Consider the following 22,439-nt stretch of genomic DNA (forward strand, 5'->3'; position numbering starts at 1 on the left):
AAAAACATTCTTGTGAAGCAACAGCAGGGGTAAAACTCACAGATGAAAGCTGACCCCTAAAACTGGTCCACAACATCACAAGCAGCAGAAGCACTCTGACATCAGAGGCTGTTAAATGGCAGAGGGAAGAAGACTGACAAATGCAAGCCAGGGCAGAGGAAAGAAAAGGAGTTCAACTAGAGAGGGAGCCAAAGAATAATACAAAGACACAGTGGCCAATGAGGTTACAAGAAAGGACAAACGAAACGAAAATCAATTGTTACTCTAATTGTTGATAAACCGTCACGTGATCTAGGGCCATGATGCCTACCTCATTCTTCCCGATATTGAAGATTAATGGATCAATTGATGGACTGATGACAAAGAGCCCAGCTAGCACTTCCAGTATTGAACCCCTTGGTCGTAGTATCTCCTGTCTGATGGGATAGCAGGTGCAGCCAGTCTCCTTCTCAATAAAGCAATGAAGCTGTATTGCTACTCAATACATCAAATAAACAGTATTTTAATATGAAACAGACAGTATTGGTAAAACATATTGTTCCTGCTCTGATTTTGACTGATACCTGAGAAATGCTGCAGTGAACAGGAGACCTGCAGATGATAATTTAAGTAGAGATCTCACTAACTTCTTTTAAGCTGTAAGTCTATCAGCAGCTATATTTGTTAAGGTCAACCGTGTTGCACGGAGGCTATTAGACATTATCCATTAAAGCAGCACTTCTGCTGAGCTGGCTTGTTATCATGGGAACTTTTAGGTTGCCATGGAAACTACCACTGCTGATCATTTGCCTCAGTGCTGCCACCCCCTCTCTCTCTTTCTATCTATTTAACCCTCACTGTATATTTATAAAAGTAGAGTAAAGACAGGAGATGAAGCAATAGTGCTGGAGAGGTGTGGTTAAGATGGAGAGCAGAAACAGATGCTATAGCTTGCCCTCGGGGGAAAATGTCTCCTTGTTGATTCCTTGGAGATGCAATCAGAGCAGGAGGCAGATGGTATAATTAGCAGTATACTTGTAGGTTTTGTTTCAGCCCTTTTAATTGTCTGTGCTTTCTGTTTCTCCTTGCCTCTGTTGGTTTTGTTTTCTTTGAATCCAACTCCTTTGCTCAATTTCTCCATTTTCCTCTTGTTTTTGCAGTACTGGTCCTTTCCTTCAAGGTTGAGGGCAGCACTGAGAGAGCAGTGGAAATCTGCTGACATCATCCCACAAGATCCAGTCATAGCTTGGCTGAAAGAGGAGGAGGGGCAGAGAAGAGGGAGCGAGATACAGGGTGGAAGGATGGGAGAGAGGAAGGGAGGAAAGAAGGAATTGGGGAGAGGATACTGCAGCTCTCTCTCAGAACCTACACACACACACACACACACACACACACACACACACACACACACACACACACACACACACACACACACACACATTCAGATCATGAGGCTCTAAAACACACGCCCACAACAACAGCATCACTGTGCTGCACCACAGAGAGAGAGACCAGTGTATACTCCCATCTCTCACTCTCACTCTTTCTCTCTCTGTCTGTCTGTCTCATTCTGTCTCAAACACAAACATACACACACACACACACACACACACACACACACACACACACACACACACACACACACACACACACACTTAGACACGTGCTGCAGGGAAGAACTGAGTGTTGGGTCGCTGAGCATTCAGGTCCCCCCTCCCCTTCTTCTTTCTCCCTCTCCACTGTCACTCTCACTCTCTCACTCCCTCTCCCTGTTCACCTTGTCTGTTCCGGCTGTGTGGTTTATTGTTGCGTCAGAGCTAAAGAGAGCCAGCAAGAAGCATGCCAGGGGAGAGCTCTCACAGAACTGTCCCCACCGACAAGCATCCTGAGCATGGAGCTGAGGAGACAGGGCTCCCTGGACCAGGTAGGACATCTGGGGTTGGGGATGGAGAAGGGAGAATGAGGTAATTAAACAGGTAGATGCGATCGAACACAGACAAGGACATATTTCGAGGAGAGCGGATGAGGGAATTGCAGAGCAATTAGATAGTGTTAAATAGATTGGGGCGAGGAGGGGAGAGTTAGCAGGATAAAAAGCATATGGCACATATAGACTGGACTAGTGAACGTGTAAGAGACTGTTAGGTAAATACTATCTGCTTGAAACTGCTTGGGTCATTTCTGTCTGTCTGTTGACATATGCAGTCTGATTAAGCTGTGATACAGCTGCATGTTAACCTCCTTACTTAACCGCATGTTGTCTCCCCTTCCAGCTCCCAGCTATTAGCAGCCTCCACCCCAGAACTGTCAACTCCCAGTCCAGCTCAAATCCCTATTAACAAACATTCTCTTGTCTAAATGACTTCAAAAAGCTTTGTGTAATTGTCCTCCCTCCAGCCACCATACCCATCTTCCCCTACCGTAACCTCCTCACCCCATATCCCTCATCCAGCTGCCCCATCTTTAACCCTGGCGCCACCCCATCTGCATCCACATCTCCCCAGCAATTTTGCAATCTGTAAGCGTAGAGTGGCTCCTCCCTTCCCCCAACCTCAGCAGGAACATGACACAGCAGCATGGCAGCACTCTGTAGGAACACACAAACCACACAAGCACAAGAGCTTTTGTCATAAATCTATTGCTCACATTGCTGCTGTGTATCGGACGTTGTGAAATTATGAAATAAGTAAAATGAGAATAGGGAGAGAGAGATAGGATAATGTTGTGTCAGTGCAGATGAGAGATTGGGAGGGTCAAGATTGTGTCACCTTATTTACAGCCAGGCAATAATGGTAAGAGTGAGAGTGTCGTCATTGGAACAAAGTCTTGTGACTACTGTGTCATTTACAGTTATTGCACATAATAGGCTATAGCTAGCTAGCTAGCGAGTAGAGTATACTGTAGTAAACGTCTGACAGTCATGATGGATAACCTTAATCGCTATTACAGAAACGCCCTGCCTCCTCTCTGCTGGAAGTAGTTTACAGTGGTTTGCTATTTTGGAAATGTTCCTGCTCTAACTTTATCATTGCCCTGATCTGTTCATTGGCTTGGAATTATTTTAAGCCTTCTTGGCCTGAATCTTGGGAGGGGAGGGAGGAAAGCGAATTGCAACTTGTATTTTGGTACATACTTGATGAAAAAAAGAGAGGTTAGAGGCTTGATTATGACTAAAGAGGGGGTTTCTTATGTAGAGAGACAAAGAAGCATATGAGACTATTAGGGTGTCTCTGCTGCAAGGCTTTATCAGAGCAGTAGATGAAATAGAGACTCCCCTTGGGGCTGACAGGCCAGCGCTGCAGCCTCTGTGACGCAGCTCCAGTCTGCACAGCTTGCTGTGGCCTGCTCATCCTACGGCAAGCCAGGTACTCGATTTCACTGCCTTCTCCCAGAGAAGACTTGCAGGCCGGGCCAAGGAGGGGAAGAGAGGCAGACATCTACAGACTGTTAGTGAATCTGCAGCTAAGAGACGGAGACTGCCAGCATAAATAATACATGTCACTGGCTTATTTAGCAGCCTAGCAAAACAGAAGCTCCAACAATGTACAGTTCTTACATTTGATTCTAATGCCAATATACAGTATTTCTTAATGTGTTCAAAGTAGTTGTTGTTTTGCTTGATTTTCTATAAGTCAGATATATATTAAACATTGTTTCTTGTTTGCCTGTGCATATTGCTACTGAAGCTAGGCCTGGCCTTTTTATTAGACAATGCAGGAGGAAATAATGAACTGCTGTGAGACTGGGTTCACATGTAAGTGTAGAGCAGGAGTTGGCTTTTGTACGTGCTTAACTGTGCATCTTTCCGATTAGTGGCAGGTTTTAGTCTCTGACAAATGACTCAGCACGCACGCAAACACACCAAAAGCTTGTAATTGGGGCAGCAATCAGGCAAGGCTGCTAAGTGCTGATGATTGCATCTGCCACCACCACAGGCAGGGCAGGAGAGCAGCAAGGGAGGAGATATACTATGTGCAGAAAAAAAAAGAACATGGAGGCGAGAGAGTCAAAAAGTGAAACAAGGAGAATAGCTTTATATAATACAAAAAGGGTTTATAGAGTAATTTTGAGGAAATGAGACAAAGGAAGGGCTATAGAATGAGTGAATTAGTAAGTGATATCTGGAGCTAAGCCACTTGTGTGTTATAATGGCCTATCAGCATGTGGACTAAGGTCACCATGGCAATGGCCCAGTTAAAGCAAATTAAGGTTCTGTTCCCTCCATGTGTGCTATTGAAAAAGAGGCTTATAGTGCATCTTTCATAGATATTTCAGTAAATGTATACTTTTGTGTTATGGTAATCAATCTGACATAACAAAATCGTTAAAGATAAGCAGTTGGAGCTTTTTTTTCTGTCATTTCATCTCAGTGATTTCTCCATTCCTTATGACAGTTATGAAGATGATAGAATGGCCTAGAAGGCCAAGAGGACAGAGAACACCATAATTCAATGACTTGAGTTTGTTTGCCTCTGGATAATTGTGCAATTGTGCATGTTGATACAGAAAGAGAAAGAGAGACAGAGAAACTTGGAGATGTAAAATAAGATATTGTAGTGTAGAAGCATTGTTTTTCATGTTTTGAGTCTAACCTTATGGTGGAACACTACAGGCAGGTTTAATAGCTTTAAAAAAAAAACATCCAAAACAGCCTATTCATATCTTTCTATGTTTTTCATTCTTGGTGATTTCTTTGCTCTCCAAAGCCATCTGCACACAGAGCTGAGGGATATTTGGATAATCTACTGACTGGCATTTTGGTGATATTTTTGGAGCTCTCTCTGAATGTGTGGGAGAAGAAAAGTTCAACTGAAGAGATTAAAAAGTATATTCTTGTACAAGCAAGGAGGCGTAGCCTTCCACATTATGTCTAGTATTGTGTTTCTGAGATAATTCAGTCGGCGAGAGATTGATCTCACTTCTTTGTTAATTCCTTACTACAGTTAAAATTTACCATAAATATACCAAAGTAGACAGTTTCCTTAATTTAAAAGTTTGAAGCAACTGCTCCTTCCTTTTATTTAAACTGTTGTTTTACATCCCCCCCACCTCTGTTTTTCAGACATGACTAGACACCAGTCTACTGACTCCACCCCTAGTGACAGTGGCTCCTCCCCTAGTGACAGTGGTTCTAGCCCTTCGCCCAGTACTCCTCAGAAGCTACTCCCAGCATGCACCTCTCCATTTGGACCACGGATATTTCATGCAACACCTAGCTCCTCTGGTACTCCACGACCTCAACCTGAAGGCTCTGACCATCGCAACAACACACAGAGACTGTCTGGAAAGTTAGGTGGTCATGGACCTTGTGGCCGCCATGTCCCTGTTAAGATGGAGAGAATCAAGGTGTGTGTTTTGTATGTTGGATGTTTGCAATTTTACAGAAGATATGCCACCAGACACATTTTATTGGTATGCTGATATGAACTTTATTATGTATGTATAATTTGTTTTCCCAGGTCCTGACTGGTTCTGAGGTTGAGAGTGACTATCAAGAGCCACAAACCATTGACACAAGGGTGGTGATGGGTCAAGAGACACTGCTCAAAACAACAGAGATCCAGAAAAGAAAACCCATGGTTGAGCCAAGTGGTCAGGCTATCCCTTTGCCAGCTATTCCAAGCTTTTCAGGTCCTCAGTCACAAGCAAAAGAGACCCAGTTGGAAACCAGCAAAGAGGAAAACCAAGCCCAAATCCCTCAAAAACAGCAGGATCAGCAAAAAGACCCTGTGCAGCCCCCAATCACACTCCCTTCCCCTTTTCAGAACCCCCTATTTCCTTCTTCTTTCTCCGCAGAGCCAATCAGAACAGATGACAATTTGAAAGACAGCCAGGAAGAGGGTCAAAAACTTTCTCAAGACGAAGTGCCTTCCCTTTCTTTTTCTGAGCTTGTCTGTCCAGTTGCTTTGTCCTTCTCTGAGCCAGCCTATGCTGTTGACCCACTACGAGTGGGTGTGCCCTCATCTCTTGACCCTGACCTATACTATACTGCTCCTTCCACCCCAATCAAGATGGCCTCCCGTTCTTTGCACCTTAAACATCATTCATATCCTGGTTCTCCAGTCTGCCCACTCTCCCCAAGCTCTCCCTCAGATAGCGAGGACCTCTGTTCCCCTCTCACCTCTCCCTCTGGCTCTTATATCACAGCAGAGGGAGGCAGCTGGACCTCCTCTTACACATCTTCAACCTCCCCCTCCACTTCTCCTAACCTGCTCCTCACAGAAGAAGCACAGGAGGCCCCTGCTTGCTTTGTGGGCTCCTTATCGGAGATTGGAGATGAAGTTGCGGAGGAAAAGGGACGAGCATGTCCAGAACGGGAGGAGGAAAAGGCAGGAGGCTTCTGCCTGTACCGTCCTGATGATTTTGTCATGAATTCACGGATGGGTATAACAGGGACAGTGATCCTTGAGGAGGAAGAGGCTCCAAAAGAGGAAGAGATTAAGATTTCCAGAGAAAGTTGTCGTCCTTGCTGGGTGACTGACAATACATCTCCTTTAAGGAGCAGTAGCAGCCGTAGCACTGACTCCCAGGAAGAGGGGGGAGAGTCTGAAAGCTCACTCTGCCCACTGGAAGAGACTAGTGCAGGGAGAGCAGGGTACTCCAGGGCCTTGCAGACAGGCCTGAAACTTCATCTGGAGGCATGTGTATCAGAGGAACATTATGGACAGATGGATGATCACCCAGAACTACCCTCCACTGCCTTGACTCCTGACACAGAGAGCATGACCATGGCCTCATCTAGCCTTAGCCCTGACTCACCTGTCAGCCCCCTGGATGCCTTCTGTCCTGGAGCCTTTGGTATGTTCGGACCCAGTTCTTTCATGCTCTCCCAGGCAGCCTGTGCTGATGATATACCAGTGGAGGAAATGATGATCCCTGCCTCTCTCATCTCCTTTCCCCTCCACACCAGCCTTATCTTTAAGGCTGATTCAATGGAAATCACCCTCTTCCCCACAGAGGATGAGAATGATATCGGAGAAGGTAATGACATCAATGAAGGGAAGGATGTTAATGCTTATGCAGCAGGAGAGGAGGAGGCAGATGTCGAAGATGACGATGATGATGAAGAAGAGGATGATGATGATGATGATGATGATGATTATGATTATGATGACGATGGTGATGGCAATGCTAATGGCTCTGCTGACGGTGGTGACAATGATAAAAATAATGAAGATGATGATGGTGAAGAGCATGATGAGGCAGGTGAGGAAGCTAAGGTAGAAGTTAAAGTGGTAGAAGAGGAGGAAGAAGAAGAGCAAGAAGAGGCTGATGAGAAGTGTGATCACAAAGCAGTGCAGGATCCTACAGAGGAGGACAGCTCAGCATCCTTCCTTCATTCACTTTCAGAGACATCTATCAATGAGGGGTTGGATGAAGCCTTCTGTTTCCAAGACGATACAGATGACTCATTAGATTCTGCCTCCTATAATGGGGAGGAAGATGAACGTCTATACAGCACTGAGAGGCATGCACAATCAATAGAACCCACACCAATGGATGCACTTGATCTAACTGAAGTCCAAACAGAACCTGAACAGGGGCCTACCACTGGAACAGGTCAAACTGAACCTTCGCACACACAACTGACAACAGACAAAGTTGTGGATCCCCCCAAAATGACCTGTCTTTCTGAATCCATTGCTCTGGATAAACCTACACCCCTGGATGAACCTGAACTGGAATCTACCAGTGGAATAGATCAGACAAAACCTTTGCACATGCACATGAGCACAGACAAACCAGTGGATCACCAGACACCATTCGGTCCTTCAGAAGCTATTTCTTGTCAACCAGAGTTCTCCAGCAACGTGGACGAAAGTGGGAGTGAAAGTGAGATGATGGATATCTCTGGTTCTTCCAACCCTCTTGAGCACCCTAAAGACAGCTCTCATGTGAACCCTTCCACCACTACTGTTGTCATTTATGTTCCACCTGACCCTGCTGCTGAGTTCCACAACTCTCCTCCTTCTGCCGCTTCTGCACAGGAGATGGCAGACCTTAACAGTTCAGTTCTTCCAGAAGAATTGGCTGAGGAAAATCCCGAGATGAAAGATGATGATTTGCAAGAGAGCAATGATTATTCAGGCGGGGACTCCCCAGAAAAACCAGAAAGAGACTCTTTCAAATTGCTCATCAAGCCTCGTCATTATCAGCCAGAAAGCCACAGGGCTGTAGGAGCAAGTAGACTTGTATTATCAAAGTTTTTCTCCAATAAATCAGATGTGCCTGGAGGGGCAGAGGACACATGTAGGACAAGTATTCACAGGGAGTCTGACATTGAGCTTGACCAAAGGAATGGGAATACTTCAGCTGAGTCTATGAGTGTGGAGTGTAGAAGCGTTGATTCTGCCACCAATGACTTGAATAAAGGTGTTCTTCTTCTCTCCTGCCCCAAAGAACCTAGTCCCAACCCCAGTAATATCCCTGTTTCTGCCTCTCCAGAGGTCATCTCAGAACTTGCTGACAATCTGGCCCTGACCCCTGGTGACTCTGCCCAGGAGAACCTGAGAGAAAACACCCTGAGTACTGATGAAGGGGTGCTGGGAGCTGTTGGATCCCCACACTATCCCCTTGCCATCTCGCCCAAAAGGGAAAACTCAGAAACAGACAGCAGGGGCGGGAGCAGGGAGATGCGTCCTGGAGCTGGGGCGTGGTGTGATGACAGAATGGAGCTGGGGTTCGGTCTAGGATTAGGATCAGGGGCTGGGTTTGGTGTGTGGGGAGCAGGGGAGTACCTCTCCCTGTCTCTGGGGAAGAGGTATGAGAGTCTGCTCATGTGTGACACAGAGGGCCAAAGCACACAGACGGCTGTGGAAGTGTGTGAAAATTATGACAACGTTCTGGGTTCTGTTCTGGATGAGGAAGACAACAACAGTCTGTGTGGAAAGAGGGACCAGATGGCGGATGAAGAATTAGTAGGAGAGGGAACTTCTGAGTCCAACTTGGCTAGCTGGAAGTCCATTGAGGAGATCTCAGAAGCAGGCGGAGGGGAGGATGGAAGCTCCAGATTTCCGGAGGATGATGTCAGTAATCTAAATCCAGACAATGATGGAGATAACACGCACACACAAATACAAGACACTTGGAAGAATTCTAACAATAACAATGACTCTGCCTTTGACTCCTTGGAAGTAGCCATGTGTGAAAGTCTGAATGCTCTATCAGAGGAAGTGCGACCCCAGAGTGTGAGTGTCAGTGTTAGAGAGTCTGTGTCTAATATTCCACTTGAGGAGATGCCACCTCAGGTTTCTGACACAATTCCAGATGAAGGGGAACAAAAAGACAGCTCCATAAACCAGGCATCAGACACAACACAGGCACCATCCTCAAAGGAAGATGCCTGTAGCATCTCAGTGCCATTAGTTGAAACTCACATGAACAAAGCTGTAACAAACCAGCATCTCAGTTCACCAGATAAAGCCAAGTCAAGATGTCATACTAGACCAGAGTGTCAGACAATCACTCCAGAGAGTAATACAGCATTTTCTTTGCTACACGGATCATTTGGTTCCTTTACTCCTAAATGTAAATCTAACGAAACCAGACCAAGTAGAGCTTGGCAAGACAAGATGGAAAATACGGGTTCCCAGTCAGAACCAGAGATGGTGAAGCCTCCGACTGAAGGCCAAAGAAAAGTTGATGTCAGTCCTGTGACTGACAGACTTGTTGATGAACCAAAGACTACAGATGCCTTTCGAGGACAGCAATGTGTTGTTAGTAACTCAGGGGTAAAAGACGAGGAAGAAAAAGCAGAAGAGAAAGCAAAAAAGAGAGGTGAGGAAAAGGACAGGAAGAACAAAAAGGAAAGAAAAACCTCTCCTGCACAGAATGTCCCAGAGCACTTTCCGTGTCACACCCCTAAAGGGGAACTTTGCACAGAAAAAACAATTGCTGCTAAGAAAGGGAGGAGAGGGAAGCAGAACAAACACAGGGCATCCCAGAAAGGCAATCATGGTGACTCTAGCCCTGAATCTGTTGATGATCCAAAGAAACCCTCTGTTCCATTAAATACCACAGCAGATGGATGGTCAAAAGGGGACACAGACAGTTCTAAAACTAAGACAGGCCAAAAGGCAAACAACAAAGCTTCATCGTCGGACTGTCAACAGAAAACGTCTGGGACAAACAAAGATGAGTTTGGTTCACAGATACAGGGGGATAACAGTCCCAGTCCTGAGGTCAAAATTCCTATCCATGGACTCTGCAAATCTACCACACATACCACAGACAACCTCAATGTTGTCTTAGCAATTAACCAAGAATTACGTCAGGAACAGGAAGTGCTTGATAACAGACCCCTGTCTGATAGTCAGAGAGGAATCACAGTGGATATTAATGATAACAACATAGATGCTGGCCAAATCCCACCTACCCATGATACCTTATCATACTCTGTGACTCCACTGTCTTCCTCGCCATCACCTGTTTCCTCTTCCTCCCCTCTACCATGTTCCTTAACAGAGCCAGAGGATGATCTTCCCACACCTGTGCAGGAATCCCAACCTGTCCCCTCAGCCCAGCAACAGCCTTCACAGTCCATGTGCCACACCACCCCACCGCTTTGCTCTACCTCCCCCCAGAAACAAGAAGCCCTTGATCCCCAATTTCTTCCTCACAACAACCTCCAAGAGGTCACTGTTGTCCTTTCTGCATCAACTACTTCTACCACAAGTGTCTCTTCGCCCTCATTCTCCACTGCCATGGTGTTAAGCCTGTCCCAGCCTACCCAGGAGTCAACTTCACCAGTGTCTGAGACTCTCGATTCAGCAGGTGTTCCAGACTCTATTTTCCATCCCCAGTCTCAGCCTAATCTCAACATCCAGCCTCACAAACAAATCAAGCAAGGTTGCACATGGACCACACAAGACAGGTGCAGAGGTGAGTATAAAAATGATGGCTTGTTAGATTGATAGCACAGTGCAATACATACTGAGGAATCCTTTATCCTCTTTGTTACAGTCAGTTCTGGTAACAATAAAAGGGTGCTTTGCAAATTGGGATTGTTATCAAAAAAGAAAAACAGTCACTATATTTCCCTGGTTTGTTGGTTTGAAGCAATACAAAATAAGCAGAATGTTTGTTAAAACAAAGTCAAATGAGAGCTACCTAATACAAATATGATCTATTTGCTGTTTGCCCTGTAAGATCCCAGTTTGGCTAAGGAGGAGACAGACAGTGAGGATGATGGTGGAATGCCTCGACGTGGTCACAGATCCCAGGCCAGAGGAGTGGCAGGAAACCGGAATGGAGCTATGCAGAGAGAGTCTTGTCCATCCAATCAGCGGGAAATACAGCCTTTCTCTGCCCACCAAATACCCGACAGACAGTCAGGCTGTCCAATCAACCACAGCCACAAGATTGCAGAAGAGATCGACCTTTCTTTCCAAAACAATTGTGAGTTGTTTCTGACCTCCTATGCAACATTTATTTTTCTATGCTTTCAAGACATACACACAAGACATACATTCTCTGCATGGTATAGTTGACTTTTTGATTTATGGATGAAGAGTGCGTTGCCAATAATGTTATGTAATTAGGAGGAGGACAATGTTATTATAATATAAAAATCACATGGTATGGAGATATAATGAAATGAATTCTCCATAGCCTAATTAAATTCCCTGATGTTGATTAAATGACCTTTGGGAATTAAAAAAAATGAATGCTCATCAGCATAGCACTAATGAGTCACTAATGCCCTTATTACTTCTACTATGGAGATTATTTCTATGGCCATAGAATATGGTATCCTTCACTTACATGTACTTGAATGTGTGTTGGATATGTTCTTGTGTAGGTTCCATATTAGCTTCCTGTAATGAGTCTGAGAGTGAGGGGTCAGTGCCTGAGCTAGAGGAGTCAGAGCCACTGAGACCATCAGAGCCCCAGGTGAGACTGTTCATGCTACTTTTTGGAAACCATTTTTTTCTCTTTTTCCCTGTACAGAGTTACCTATATATTTTTTAACCTCTTTTGTAACAAGTATTTTCTAATATTATTTCATAACATGTAACATTGGGATTGAAACTTGTTTTTTCAAGATCCCGACACAATGATTTTGAAATCAGGAGGAAACTGCTTAAATACTGAAAACTTGAATGCATGTTATGGGGAGAGCTTGATGCTACAATTAAAGCTGAGAAGAACATAAAACATGATTTGTCCTTCTGTATATAAGGAGTCATGGTATATAAGCTAATTTTTGCACTTCCCAGATATTACCTGATATTGCCCAACCAGCTTTATATTTTCAGTCATCTTCTTTTTTTAGCCATGGGAGGTCATGCTAGTTATGATACATTTGTATTTTTTTGTATTTTAAACAAATTGCTCTTACTGTTGTTGCTATGAACATAAAATGCATTGCTTCCTGTGTGTGCAAGAGAAAGCAAAATTGTTTACAAGATGAGTCACTTTTGGTGATATTATTAAAATTGACAGATGGCAAATTAGCACATTAGCGAAACTACTTTATGAAAATGTCCTAGATTTTAGAAGTAATTAATATATGTTTTTTTTCCTACAGTCTGTCTCCTTTGCAGATGAAGGGCTAAACAGACCAAAACAGAGCCGCAGTGAGAAGAAGGCCCGCAAGGTCTGACTACTGGCTGTATAAAAGTATTTTAATATATCAAGTGGAGTGTATATTACACCAGTGTTTCATTTGTGTTATTTTCTCTTTCACTCTCTCTGCTGCTGTATGTGTATTAAAGGCCATGTCTAAACTTGGTCTAAAGCCAGTCCATGGTGTGACCAGAATTACCATTAGGAAGTCCAAGAGTATCTTGTTTGTCATCAGCAGACCAGATGTGTTCAAAAGCCCAGCATCTGACATTTACATTGTATTTGGAGAGGCAAAGGTAAGTCTTTCTTTCTCTTTCTTTCTTAGATATTCAAGCTTCAGTTCATGTATTGTATTGTCTCTCAACCTCTCCTCTCCTCTCCTCTCCTCTCCTCTCCTCTCCTCTCCTCTCCCTCCTCTCCTCTCCTCTCCTCTCCTCTCCTCTCTCAGATTGAGGACCTATCTCAGCAGGCTCACAAAGCAGCTGCAGAGAAATTCAAGGTGCCTGTAACCTCTTCTCCCTTGGCCCCACCTGTCCCACCCAGCCTCACCATCAAGGAAGAGAGTGAAGAGGAGGAAGAAGAGGTACTTTCGGTCTAAACTGTTGTTTCTGAACACCTATCAAATTATTAATGTCAGTACAGTATGTTGTAGCGTTCTATAATCTTTTATTCTGTTGTTAACTATCTCTCTCTCTCTCTCTCTCTCTCTCTCTCTCTCACTTTCTATACATCAGGTGGATGAGGGAGGTCTTGAGCAGAGGGATATCGAGCTGGTGATGGCTCAGGCCAATGTGTCACGAGCCAAGGCAGTCCGAGCACTGAAACACAACAAGAATGACATTGTGAATGCTATCATGGTGAGGAGGAAGGAGGGGGAAGGAGGTAGTGAAAGAGGAAGCGTGAGAGGGTAGAGGGAGGGCAGATGGTGAACAAAATAATGAGTCATAGCCAGTGAGCGGGGAGTGCATTGGGGGGGGTAAAGAACAAAGAGCAGAGGACAAATGACAAGTAGAGTTTCTCCTCAGTAACTAAGCAACCTCTACTGTTCTGTAGGTCATCAATGCAATTTGATGCCCACTAGGTGGCGGCAACAACTCACACTGAGATAACTGAGTTGCCTAAGTGACGCAGTTGCTTTTTTTGGGGGTGGAAAGCAAGATGAAACTGTCTTAATATTAATGGCGAAGGTTGGCTAAGTAAAAACAGAGCATCTCATTCTGATTATCCCAGAGAATTGTATTTTTTTCTAAGCAGTGTGGCATATAGAGTGTCTTCTTTTCATTAGTAGTGAAGACCGTTTTGTATTCTAATTTAATGAAGGAAAATCAGCTTTGTTTTCAACTCAGTTTTATTTAATTATAATGATTCATATTTAATTTTTACCAACTGTACCATTCTTCTTTGAATCTCTTTTCTCTTTTTGTCTTCTTCTGTCTTTCTCTCCCTTTTCCACATAGGAGCTGACCATGTGAGTGGTGAGGACGATATGACTCCTGACCCCCTCCTCCAGCCTATACAGTCTAAACGCCACTGACTCTTCTGTATCGCTGCTACTGTATGTTGCATCCCTAATATCTGCTAAATAAAGTTTGTTCCTGCGTGGGCTGGGGCTGCATTGTAAGATTGCTTTTACTGAAAAGATAGCAGATGGCTTGTAACTTGTTTTAACATTAGGAGCAGCACAGTCCTTCACATTTTGCAAACTCACAAGGCCTATTAAAACTTTTTTCCTAAAGTAAAATCTATCAATTCATTGTCAATTGTAACAACATAGTCTAAGCTATTGTTTTATTGATGCTGGTGTTAGGGGTTAATAGCCCTATATTTTTAAGTGTGAGCAAATGAAGAACACACAAAAGGTCTTCACATGAAAAAAATCATTTATATTGTTAAAACATTTTCTCATTGGGCTTTTAATGTGAAAGGGGTTATATCATCATGTTGTTCATGTGTGGCAGATGCCAATGGCTGGGTGGATTCTGAAATAGGCAAGACAAAAACAAAAACATGAAAATGTAATGGCTTTTTAAAGGAAGCATTGCAAGAATACCGCATTGTAATATTACCATTACATATAATTGCTTTACATGTAATGTTTTTGCAGAAGCAGCCTGCAGATATTAAAGGAATACTTTGCACTGCTAAATCGTTTTTGGACCCAGAAGATTTATGTAAGTCTCACAATTATTCAGACCCTTTAATACCAACCTCAGAAAAAAGCTCATTAATCAGTGTTTACATATTACAACTGCTTACATTGTCTAAAATGTTCCTATATTAATCATACTCCATAAAGTTACACTTTGCCAGCCCAATGTGCCAGACTCACATGTGCTATCACCTTTTTTTAAGTTTAAGTGAATGTGTCATGAAATTAAACTCTCATTTTGTTCAGTTTCTTACTCTCTTATAATATTACACAATACAGATGACACAAGTGTACCCAGACAGATGCCAACTGCATTTCTGACCATCTATCAACTTTATTGTAGAAAACTGATTAGAGTACAAAACATACCTAGGACTGCAGGGTTGGCTTTGACAAGTAGTTGCAATAACACAAACACATACCACACATGCTGAGTCATCAGCTTTGAATTACAAGCAATGACTCCACGTGTAAATGCATAAAGCCTGTCCCTTTGAATAACTTAACAAATACGGATGTGAGGCGATGATGTATTTCAGTGTGTAAAAATAAAAAAACATTGACATTAATGAATGAAATACTGTCAGAGGCAATGTAAATGACCATCAAAATCAAGATTAAACAATCCAAATGGTTACTGAAAATGTTTTGTTAGCAATGTCAGACAGTAGTGCTTTCTTCATTCTGAACACTGTATCAAACACAGGCCTTTTTTCAAATGACAAACAGGACTGGAAGCCTGAGTGCATTTCATCTTTAAAAAAAAATCTATACAAGATAGTATGGATCTCTACTAGGCAAGATGTGGTGCTCTCCTGAGTATCCTTCATCCTTCAGTGCAGGCAGACAACTTCAAACTCTCCTGGAAAATGGAATAAATGCCTTTGGGCTTGAGTCAAGTGTTGGGGATCGAGACATCGTTAGGTGGTGGATTTAGCTGGGAGGACGTTGTTTTCAAAGTGTCCCTGGTTAGTGATATTTCCAGCGGGGAAGTATCTGGCCACCACGAAGGATGAACCGTCTGATGCAGTAGCCTTACCAACACCCAACTTATTACTGCTCTTCCACACCATTGCCGTGAAATGACCTAGGTGGTGAGTTAAATGAGACAAAAATATAAAGAAATTAAAGGCAGAAAAATCTGTGGAAAAAAAACAAGACTGTTAGGACATGGTTGAAGCTGAGTGCAGTTCCTCTAAATATTTACAGACAAAGGAATCTTAATTCCTGTCTCACTCATCAGTCCTAAACCAACCTGTACTCTTTCTTATTTTCTTTCTCTATCAGGCAACTTTATATGAATCAATGTGAATCATTGTGATGTGTCCTAGGAGTGATCAGCTTCATGTGTGATTAAGTTACACAAACTTATGCACACTAGAGTCTGGGGCTATGGGAAACTATCTGGAGGTATTAGGTCAGACTTGAAATGACATGGAGGCTGAGAAGTGATACAGAGGACCTTGATTTCCCCCATGGCTGGTCACTGACTCAGACAGTCACACACTGACTGAGGTGTGATATCAGCAGGGGAATAACAACAACCTTGCCCATGCCTGGGTAAACATGATCAACCAAGACAGAGAAACTGACAATGTGCAAACAGAAAATGACAAAGAGAAACAGAGCAAGAAATAAATACATAGAGATAAATGCATTGGGAAAGAAACACAAGGAGAGATGAGACAAGACAATAAGACATGAAAACATATGAGAAGGGTTAGATATAATGTGTAAGGGCAAAGATGAAGATTTTAGGTTTACATAATACTGATGTTTAATTTAATGTTTGCACATTTAGGTTAAACTAAAAAAAGGTTTGAAAGAATATTCAGTTTTCCCATGGTGTTCAATGTGATGAGCAATGTTGTTCTAATTTCAGGGCTTCTACGAATGATTCTTTTCAGTATTGATTGATCCATTGATTATTACCCTGATTAATTGATACATTTCTTATATATTAACTGTCAAAAAATAGTTTATAATGCCAATCACAATTTCCCAAAGCCAAAGTTGACATATTCAAATTGCTTGTTTTATTCAACCACCAGTCCAAAACCCAAACATATTCACTTTTACACACATTTTTCATTTAAATTGCTAATTATTAATAATTATCAATGCATCGACTAATGCTCTCAGTTTTTTTAATTTTTCTAAATTATATTATTGATTGTTATATACTGTATATTTATATCGGAACATTTTGAATGATTACTTGATGATTACTAATGACACCAACTGAATATGAAAGAAATTAGGAGAGACACTCTTGTTTATCAGTGTTTTTAGCCCCTAAAAACACTAGGATTAGGCAATGGTTATGGTTATGGTTAAGGTTAGGGTTAGGTGCCTTGAAGTCAACGGTCGCAGCGCTGCCTGGAAGGAGACATTGCGGGCTTAAAACACCATCGAGCAACACTCTTGTGTGTAAATCTCACCAGTGCCAGAGGAGAATCCAGGACGGTTGAAGTTGTACTGTTTCACTTCATCATACCAGCGGTCTGTAACATCCTTTCCTGCACGGGACAAAGTGTAACCTCTACTTCAAGGACAATCAAATTGGTCTTGTGTCGTACATATTGATCAGAATGACAGCAATATAAGAAGAATTCCCCCTGGAGCTACAAATCTCTTTTGGGGCACATGTTGTTTACAATGCTGCACTTTTTCTCACCCAGTGCTGCACTGTTGGAGATGTTTTATGAATCACACCGTCCTGCGCTGACATATTTCTGCTGTGACTCATGGTGTCTGAGCTCTCAAACACAGAGCCAAGTGGAGGGGAAATACATCCCAGCTGTTCACTTTCAGGGTAGGACAATCTGCTTTAAGCCCCATAGACTAAACTATTGTATGGATGTGTATCTCAAGAGGTAGACAAAGAGTGTATGAGTATATATACTGTAGGTACCTGATTGGTCATAGGAGGCCCACGCCAGGTTCTCTCCACAGCTCCCTCTACTGGACTCCACGCTGTGTTTCAGGATCCGTGTGCTGGCCAGACTTTCAGCATAACTGTGGATAGAGACAAAGAAAGTTGTGGATAGCACTGCTGAAATTGCTTTGAATCCTGCAACAAAATCCACTCCTGCACGCAAAGATTTCCACTGTGAGTGGCATACTTCAAAGCTCTTTACTTCTCTAGATTTAGGCTTCCCAGAAGCCTTAAGGCTTTGTGTTTTTAAAAGCACTGTGCTGTCCTCCACCCCCCAAGATAAACAATGTCAAATCCTTACCTCAAAAGGTTTAATCTAGTGCAAATATGCAAAACAGGCACAGAAACTAATTCCTCTGAATTGCTTTTGGTAATTGTGTTGATATTGACAAAAGTGTACATGCTAAGCTATAGGTTTTATCAACACAGTGTTGATTTAGTGACAGTATTTACTCAAATTTACAATCTGGGGTGTTACTACAAGGAAAAGGTTCAACACCTGGTAAATTATTCACCATGTCTCTATTTAAAATATGGTGTGGATAAACCACAGATGTTAAATGCCACAGGTGTTCCTCACCACAAGAGTAATAATGCTTTTTGGATGAAAAGACAAACTCTTCAATTACAAGTCCAGTGAGCTTTTGTTACTGATTTTGTTGGCTTAGGTTCTAAATCCTAACTTTATTTATAAATGTGCTAATGATCCTCGAGACACGCAGCTCTGAATAAACGAATGATGGCTTTAAATGAACAGGGGTGAAACCGATAGCATAATTTTGTTAAGTGCCTTTAAAAACGCCAGCTGACACAGAGGGAGAGGTAAAAGCACCATTAATCATGTTCCAATGAACTGTGCTGCACTTTAAATGGTAGATTATCTGCAAACTCAAATATTTACCATCATAGATATTACACAGCAAATACAGTACTTAAAAGTAGACTGTACACTGTATTATTCAAGTTAAGCAACTGAGGAATAAAGTTTTTTTTTTTATCATAACAGTAAACTTTGTTTAGCAAATCAATGTTACTGTTGATACTGCACCATCAGCATGCTTGAGGAAATGGACTGAAAGTCTATTATCCAAGACAGTTAGTTGCCTATTTCCTTCCTGACAGCACTGATCAAGTTTTCATTTACTCAGAACAAGAAATTGTAAACACAACCGCTAATCACAATAAAAACAAACCAAGACCCTTGATATCTTATTATATTTTGTTGTTATTTCATTTGACAGGTTAGGCCGAAGCTGTCACTGTTATCCAGAGCATTTTGACAATGACTGGTATGCTTGGTCCTTGTTTATTAGGTTTCTAATTTAATCGGTGTGTGCATTAACCCACCGGGTAGCCTCTCTGCTCAACTTGCTGCTTAGCTTCATTGGAGGAGCCTGGTGCTTCCTCCTGAACTCATTATGGCACTGCAGCACCTCCTCGGAAAACTGCTTTGAGGCTGATAGACAGAGAGGAGAGAGGCAGGAAGGGTTAGGCAGCCAGAGAGAGAGAAATCTGACAAAGGACACGTGATGATGCAACATGAAGATCCGTGCATGGCTGCAGAATACAAACTCGAGCTGAAGTGTGAGTTCACCACCTGAAGACTGACTGACCTCAGACAGTGAGTATTACTCGATGACAGATGATGGAGAGGAAAACGTCATCCACATCACCCCCCTCTCTGCCCGGTGCCTATCACTCACTGGGCTTTTCATAAGTAGCCTACCACAATCTCTTGAGTGCTTACACAATAGGCACATTGAAATAGCCACACACAAACAATACAAATACCAATGCTGCCTAACAGAGAGCATCCACTCAGCATGCTGCAATATGAATCTTAACTAATGATCAGTAAAATCTATTTTAAAATTTCATTGAAAGGAAAATAATTTAGTCTTTTCTTTTGCAAGTTTGCATTGCCTTGTCCTACTTTTCAAAGATAGCAAAGCCACAATCACACACAGTAAACAAGCAAGTTCTTACTCCAGCCAAATGGATACAATAAGAGTTAATATTCTCAGGGTGCAGTTTCCACTTACCTGACTTCCCCATGGTGCTGACACAGGAAGCCTTCAGTAAGATCAGAAACACTCTTAGCACTGAACGAAAGCAGCCTCTCCCCTGTCTTGTTTTTTTGCTCCTCCTCTCTTTTTCTCTGTTGCTTGCTCCCCCTCTCTTTCTTCCTTTACTACTGTCTATCTAATGCTGATGCTTTGAAACAACTGCCAATGGCGTTATTTCGGGGGCCTTTCCTTCAATTGCTGTCTCATTCCACCTTGAACAAACAGCAGCAAACTTCCCCTTTAGCTATGTATCTGGTTGGAAAGATCCTTTCGTAACATGCTTCTTCCTCAAGTTCTGTTTCACTTAATTTAACTAAACCTGCAGAGTACACACCCACTCCTTGTCTTTACATTCCCACAAATGAGAGGGGAGCCCCTGCAGACGTTGGTGACATCATCTCTGTGAGACACATGCCCATATATGGCTATGAGATTCTTGTAACTCAGTAGCCATCATGTTACTCCTAGTAACTGTAACTGGGACAGTGGCTATATTCTCATACTCCACACTGTAATGATGCATCGTTGTGCTGTGCGACAGAAGACAATAGCAAACTTTGAGATAGGCCACACAGTGTATACTGTACTGTACATGATGCTCACTTTTTCAAAACATCTTTTCACTTTTACTAATGCTGATATTGTCAAGGTGCTTCAACATTGTCTTCAGAAACTTCTGTATCAATAAGTTACCCCCAACACACCAAAATTGTAAATTAGTGATCCCTTAACCTCCACCCTGGATAAAAAAAAAAGCAATGAGTGAACAATTCCCCTACGGCAGTTGACACACAGGGAGAGGCAGAATCATCATCCATCATGCTGCAGAACAGGTTTCTACTATTGGTTTTGTCTGCATGAAGTATGCTTTCCTCTGCGCTTTAATTGTATTTCCGAACTGGGATATTTATTATTTCAACGACAAAAAAGACACCTGTTTTAACAAAGGCAGGACTGGTGTGTAACAGAACCTCAAAATGGATTACCTCATATTTTACTGCGCATCTCATAACTCAGCTTTTGAAATTGTGTCTCCACTTTTTTGTACAGGCTACAGCTTGTATAAAGAATGTATGAAAAATGAAATTGTACTTTGTCCTTTTTTACACCCTTGAAATCAATAAGACATCATTGTGTCAGCACCAAAGTGTAATGTGTAACAGTAGAATGCTGAGGCTTGATTGCTAATCTCCCAGTTGTGAATGTGAGTTTATCAAAACTTTTTTTAGGCTTGAATAATAATAAAAAAATAATAATAAAATAAATCAAAGTTAATAAACACACACACTACAGTCACTTTGGTCAAGACTGAAATATCTCAACAACTATGACATGGAATGTCGTGACATTGTGTACAGGGATCCATGATCACCAGGGGAGGTATCCTACTTACTGTAGTGATCCCTTGACTTTTCTTCTAGGAGCCATCATATCGTCAAAACCTCAATACCCTGGTTTACTGTAACTTTACCACATCATCACATTTCCATCATCCTCAGCTGTACTTTGCATGCTTAATGGCGCCCTCAAGGGGTGGCCATGGCCACCCTGGTACAATTGCTGCCCCTGAGCAATTTCCTAAACAGAAGTGGTCACCATCCAATCGCTGATAAATGCAATTCTTCATTTATTTGAAATCTCCAAATGTCAAATGTTTGTGATACCAAATCACATTAAGGTCTTAGTGTCTTATTGTGGTATTTTGGAGGGATTCCTAAACATTTTTTTTAAATCAATTTTGAAGTGGTCAGACATGGTCAAATATTGCAGCAAATCTGTGTAATAAATGGATTTAACCCAAAAATAAAAATAAAAACTCTTCAGGTTCCCAGCTTTCAGATAATGTATACCACTTCTATGTGTCATCAATTCACGCTGTGAATACCATCTATATAATTCCAAAGACAGCTTTGTAAATGAGTCATGTTAAGTTATTAAGCTGCCAGTTGGCAGTATACTTGTCAGCTTTAAAAGAGGTCTAACAATCATCATTTTTACTTGTGATTTCTTGAGTCTTCATAAGGCCACTTAAAAAAATCCTACAGATAAGTCAGATAATCACTGTCTGAACTGCTGATGCATCATTGCACCACAACTCCACAGTTTAGCAAGAAGGACAATTCTAAAACAAATATGATGCTATAAGGAGAAAAACACTGTGGTCACAAGTAGATATTCACACTGACTGAAGACTATAGTGTGACAACTAATTATTTCTAGTTATTGGTGAGCAGTCCAAACATAACCAGATATTTTGAGACATCATGTTAGTCATCATCCCATGTAGCCAACAGTGTATAGTACATACATTTCCTGAACATAATGTATTCAAACATGATAACTATATTAGTAGCATTTCCTGTCTACAGTACTGCGGTAATTAACAGCTCAAAAGTAGCTCTCCCTTCTTTTCATCTGCTTTTTAAAAAATGTGTATGTGCTTATTTATGTATCATCATCAAAAATATAACATGAGGTACCACTGATTTTAATCCACACAATTTTAAAAGAAACAAACATAATGAGATACAATTATTTTTTGTAACAGGATTAATGTTTTGCATTGTGAGGTGTTTCAGTTATCGTCTGTTATCCTTTTATGTGTAATTATTGAAAATGCCACAAGGTGGGACTGTTAGCAAAGACACTGAACAAGGACGTAGTTGGACCATTATTCACACTAAGTGCAACTAATGACATCTCAGTTTCATAATATGAGTGGACATGATGGGATTCGTGT

General features: G+C 42.0%; 2 protein-coding genes across 2 annotated transcripts; one reads left to right on the plus strand and one right to left on the minus strand.

Moving 5' to 3' along the window:
• The first annotated feature begins 1,582 nt into the window (after positions 1 to 1,582).
• Positions 1,583 to 14,944, plus strand: nacad (NAC alpha domain containing). The gene is made up of 10 exons (XM_028579636.1): positions 1,583 to 1,903; positions 5,042 to 5,325; positions 5,439 to 10,860; positions 11,128 to 11,376; positions 11,780 to 11,871; positions 12,509 to 12,577; positions 12,696 to 12,842; positions 12,995 to 13,129; positions 13,281 to 13,403; positions 14,004 to 14,944. The coding sequence occupies exons 1-10, from the start codon at positions 1,819 to 1,821 to the stop codon at positions 14,016 to 14,018; spliced, it is 6,621 nt and encodes a 2,206-aa protein (XP_028435437.1). The 5' UTR covers positions 1,583 to 1,818; the 3' UTR covers positions 14,019 to 14,944.
• glipr2l (GLI pathogenesis-related 2, like) lies at positions 14,693 to 20,068 on the minus strand. Its single transcript, XM_028579637.1, has 5 exons — positions 19,676 to 20,068; positions 18,981 to 19,089; positions 17,610 to 17,713; positions 17,137 to 17,214; positions 14,693 to 15,782 (listed from the first exon to the last, which is right to left on the minus strand). The coding sequence occupies exons 1-5, from the start codon at positions 19,686 to 19,688 to the stop codon at positions 15,616 to 15,618; spliced, it is 471 nt and encodes a 156-aa protein (XP_028435438.1). The 5' UTR covers positions 19,689 to 20,068; the 3' UTR covers positions 14,693 to 15,615.
• Between the last annotated feature and the right edge of the window lie 2,371 nt (positions 20,069 to 22,439).

This window comes from Perca flavescens, chromosome 6, assembly GCF_004354835.1.
Source record: "Perca flavescens isolate YP-PL-M2 chromosome 6, PFLA_1.0, whole genome shotgun sequence".
Taxonomy (NCBI): domain Eukaryota; kingdom Metazoa; phylum Chordata; class Actinopteri; order Perciformes; family Percidae; genus Perca; species Perca flavescens.

Bases quoted from the DNA above. Each gene is read 5' to 3' on its own strand.
- nacad (XM_028579636.1), top strand. From the start codon at position 1,819: ATGCCAGGGGAGAGCTCTCACAGAACTGTCCCCACCGACAAGCATCCT. The intron at 1,904-5,041 runs GTAGGACATCTG...TCTGTTTTTCAG, and splicing joins GACAGGGCTCCCTGGACCAG to ACATGACTAGACACCAGTCT. The intron at 11,377-11,779 runs GTGAGTTGTTTC...GTTCTTGTGTAG, and splicing joins CCTTTCTTTCCAAAACAATT to GTTCCATATTAGCTTCCTGT.
- glipr2l (XM_028579637.1), bottom strand. The intron at 17,714-18,980 runs GTGGGTTAATGC...CTCTATCCACAG, and splicing joins TTGAGCAGAGAGGCTACCCG to TTATGCTGAAAGTCTGGCCA. The intron at 17,215-17,609 runs GTACCTACAGTA...TGTCCCGTGCAG, and splicing joins GGCCTCCTATGACCAATCAG to GAAAGGATGTTACAGACCGC.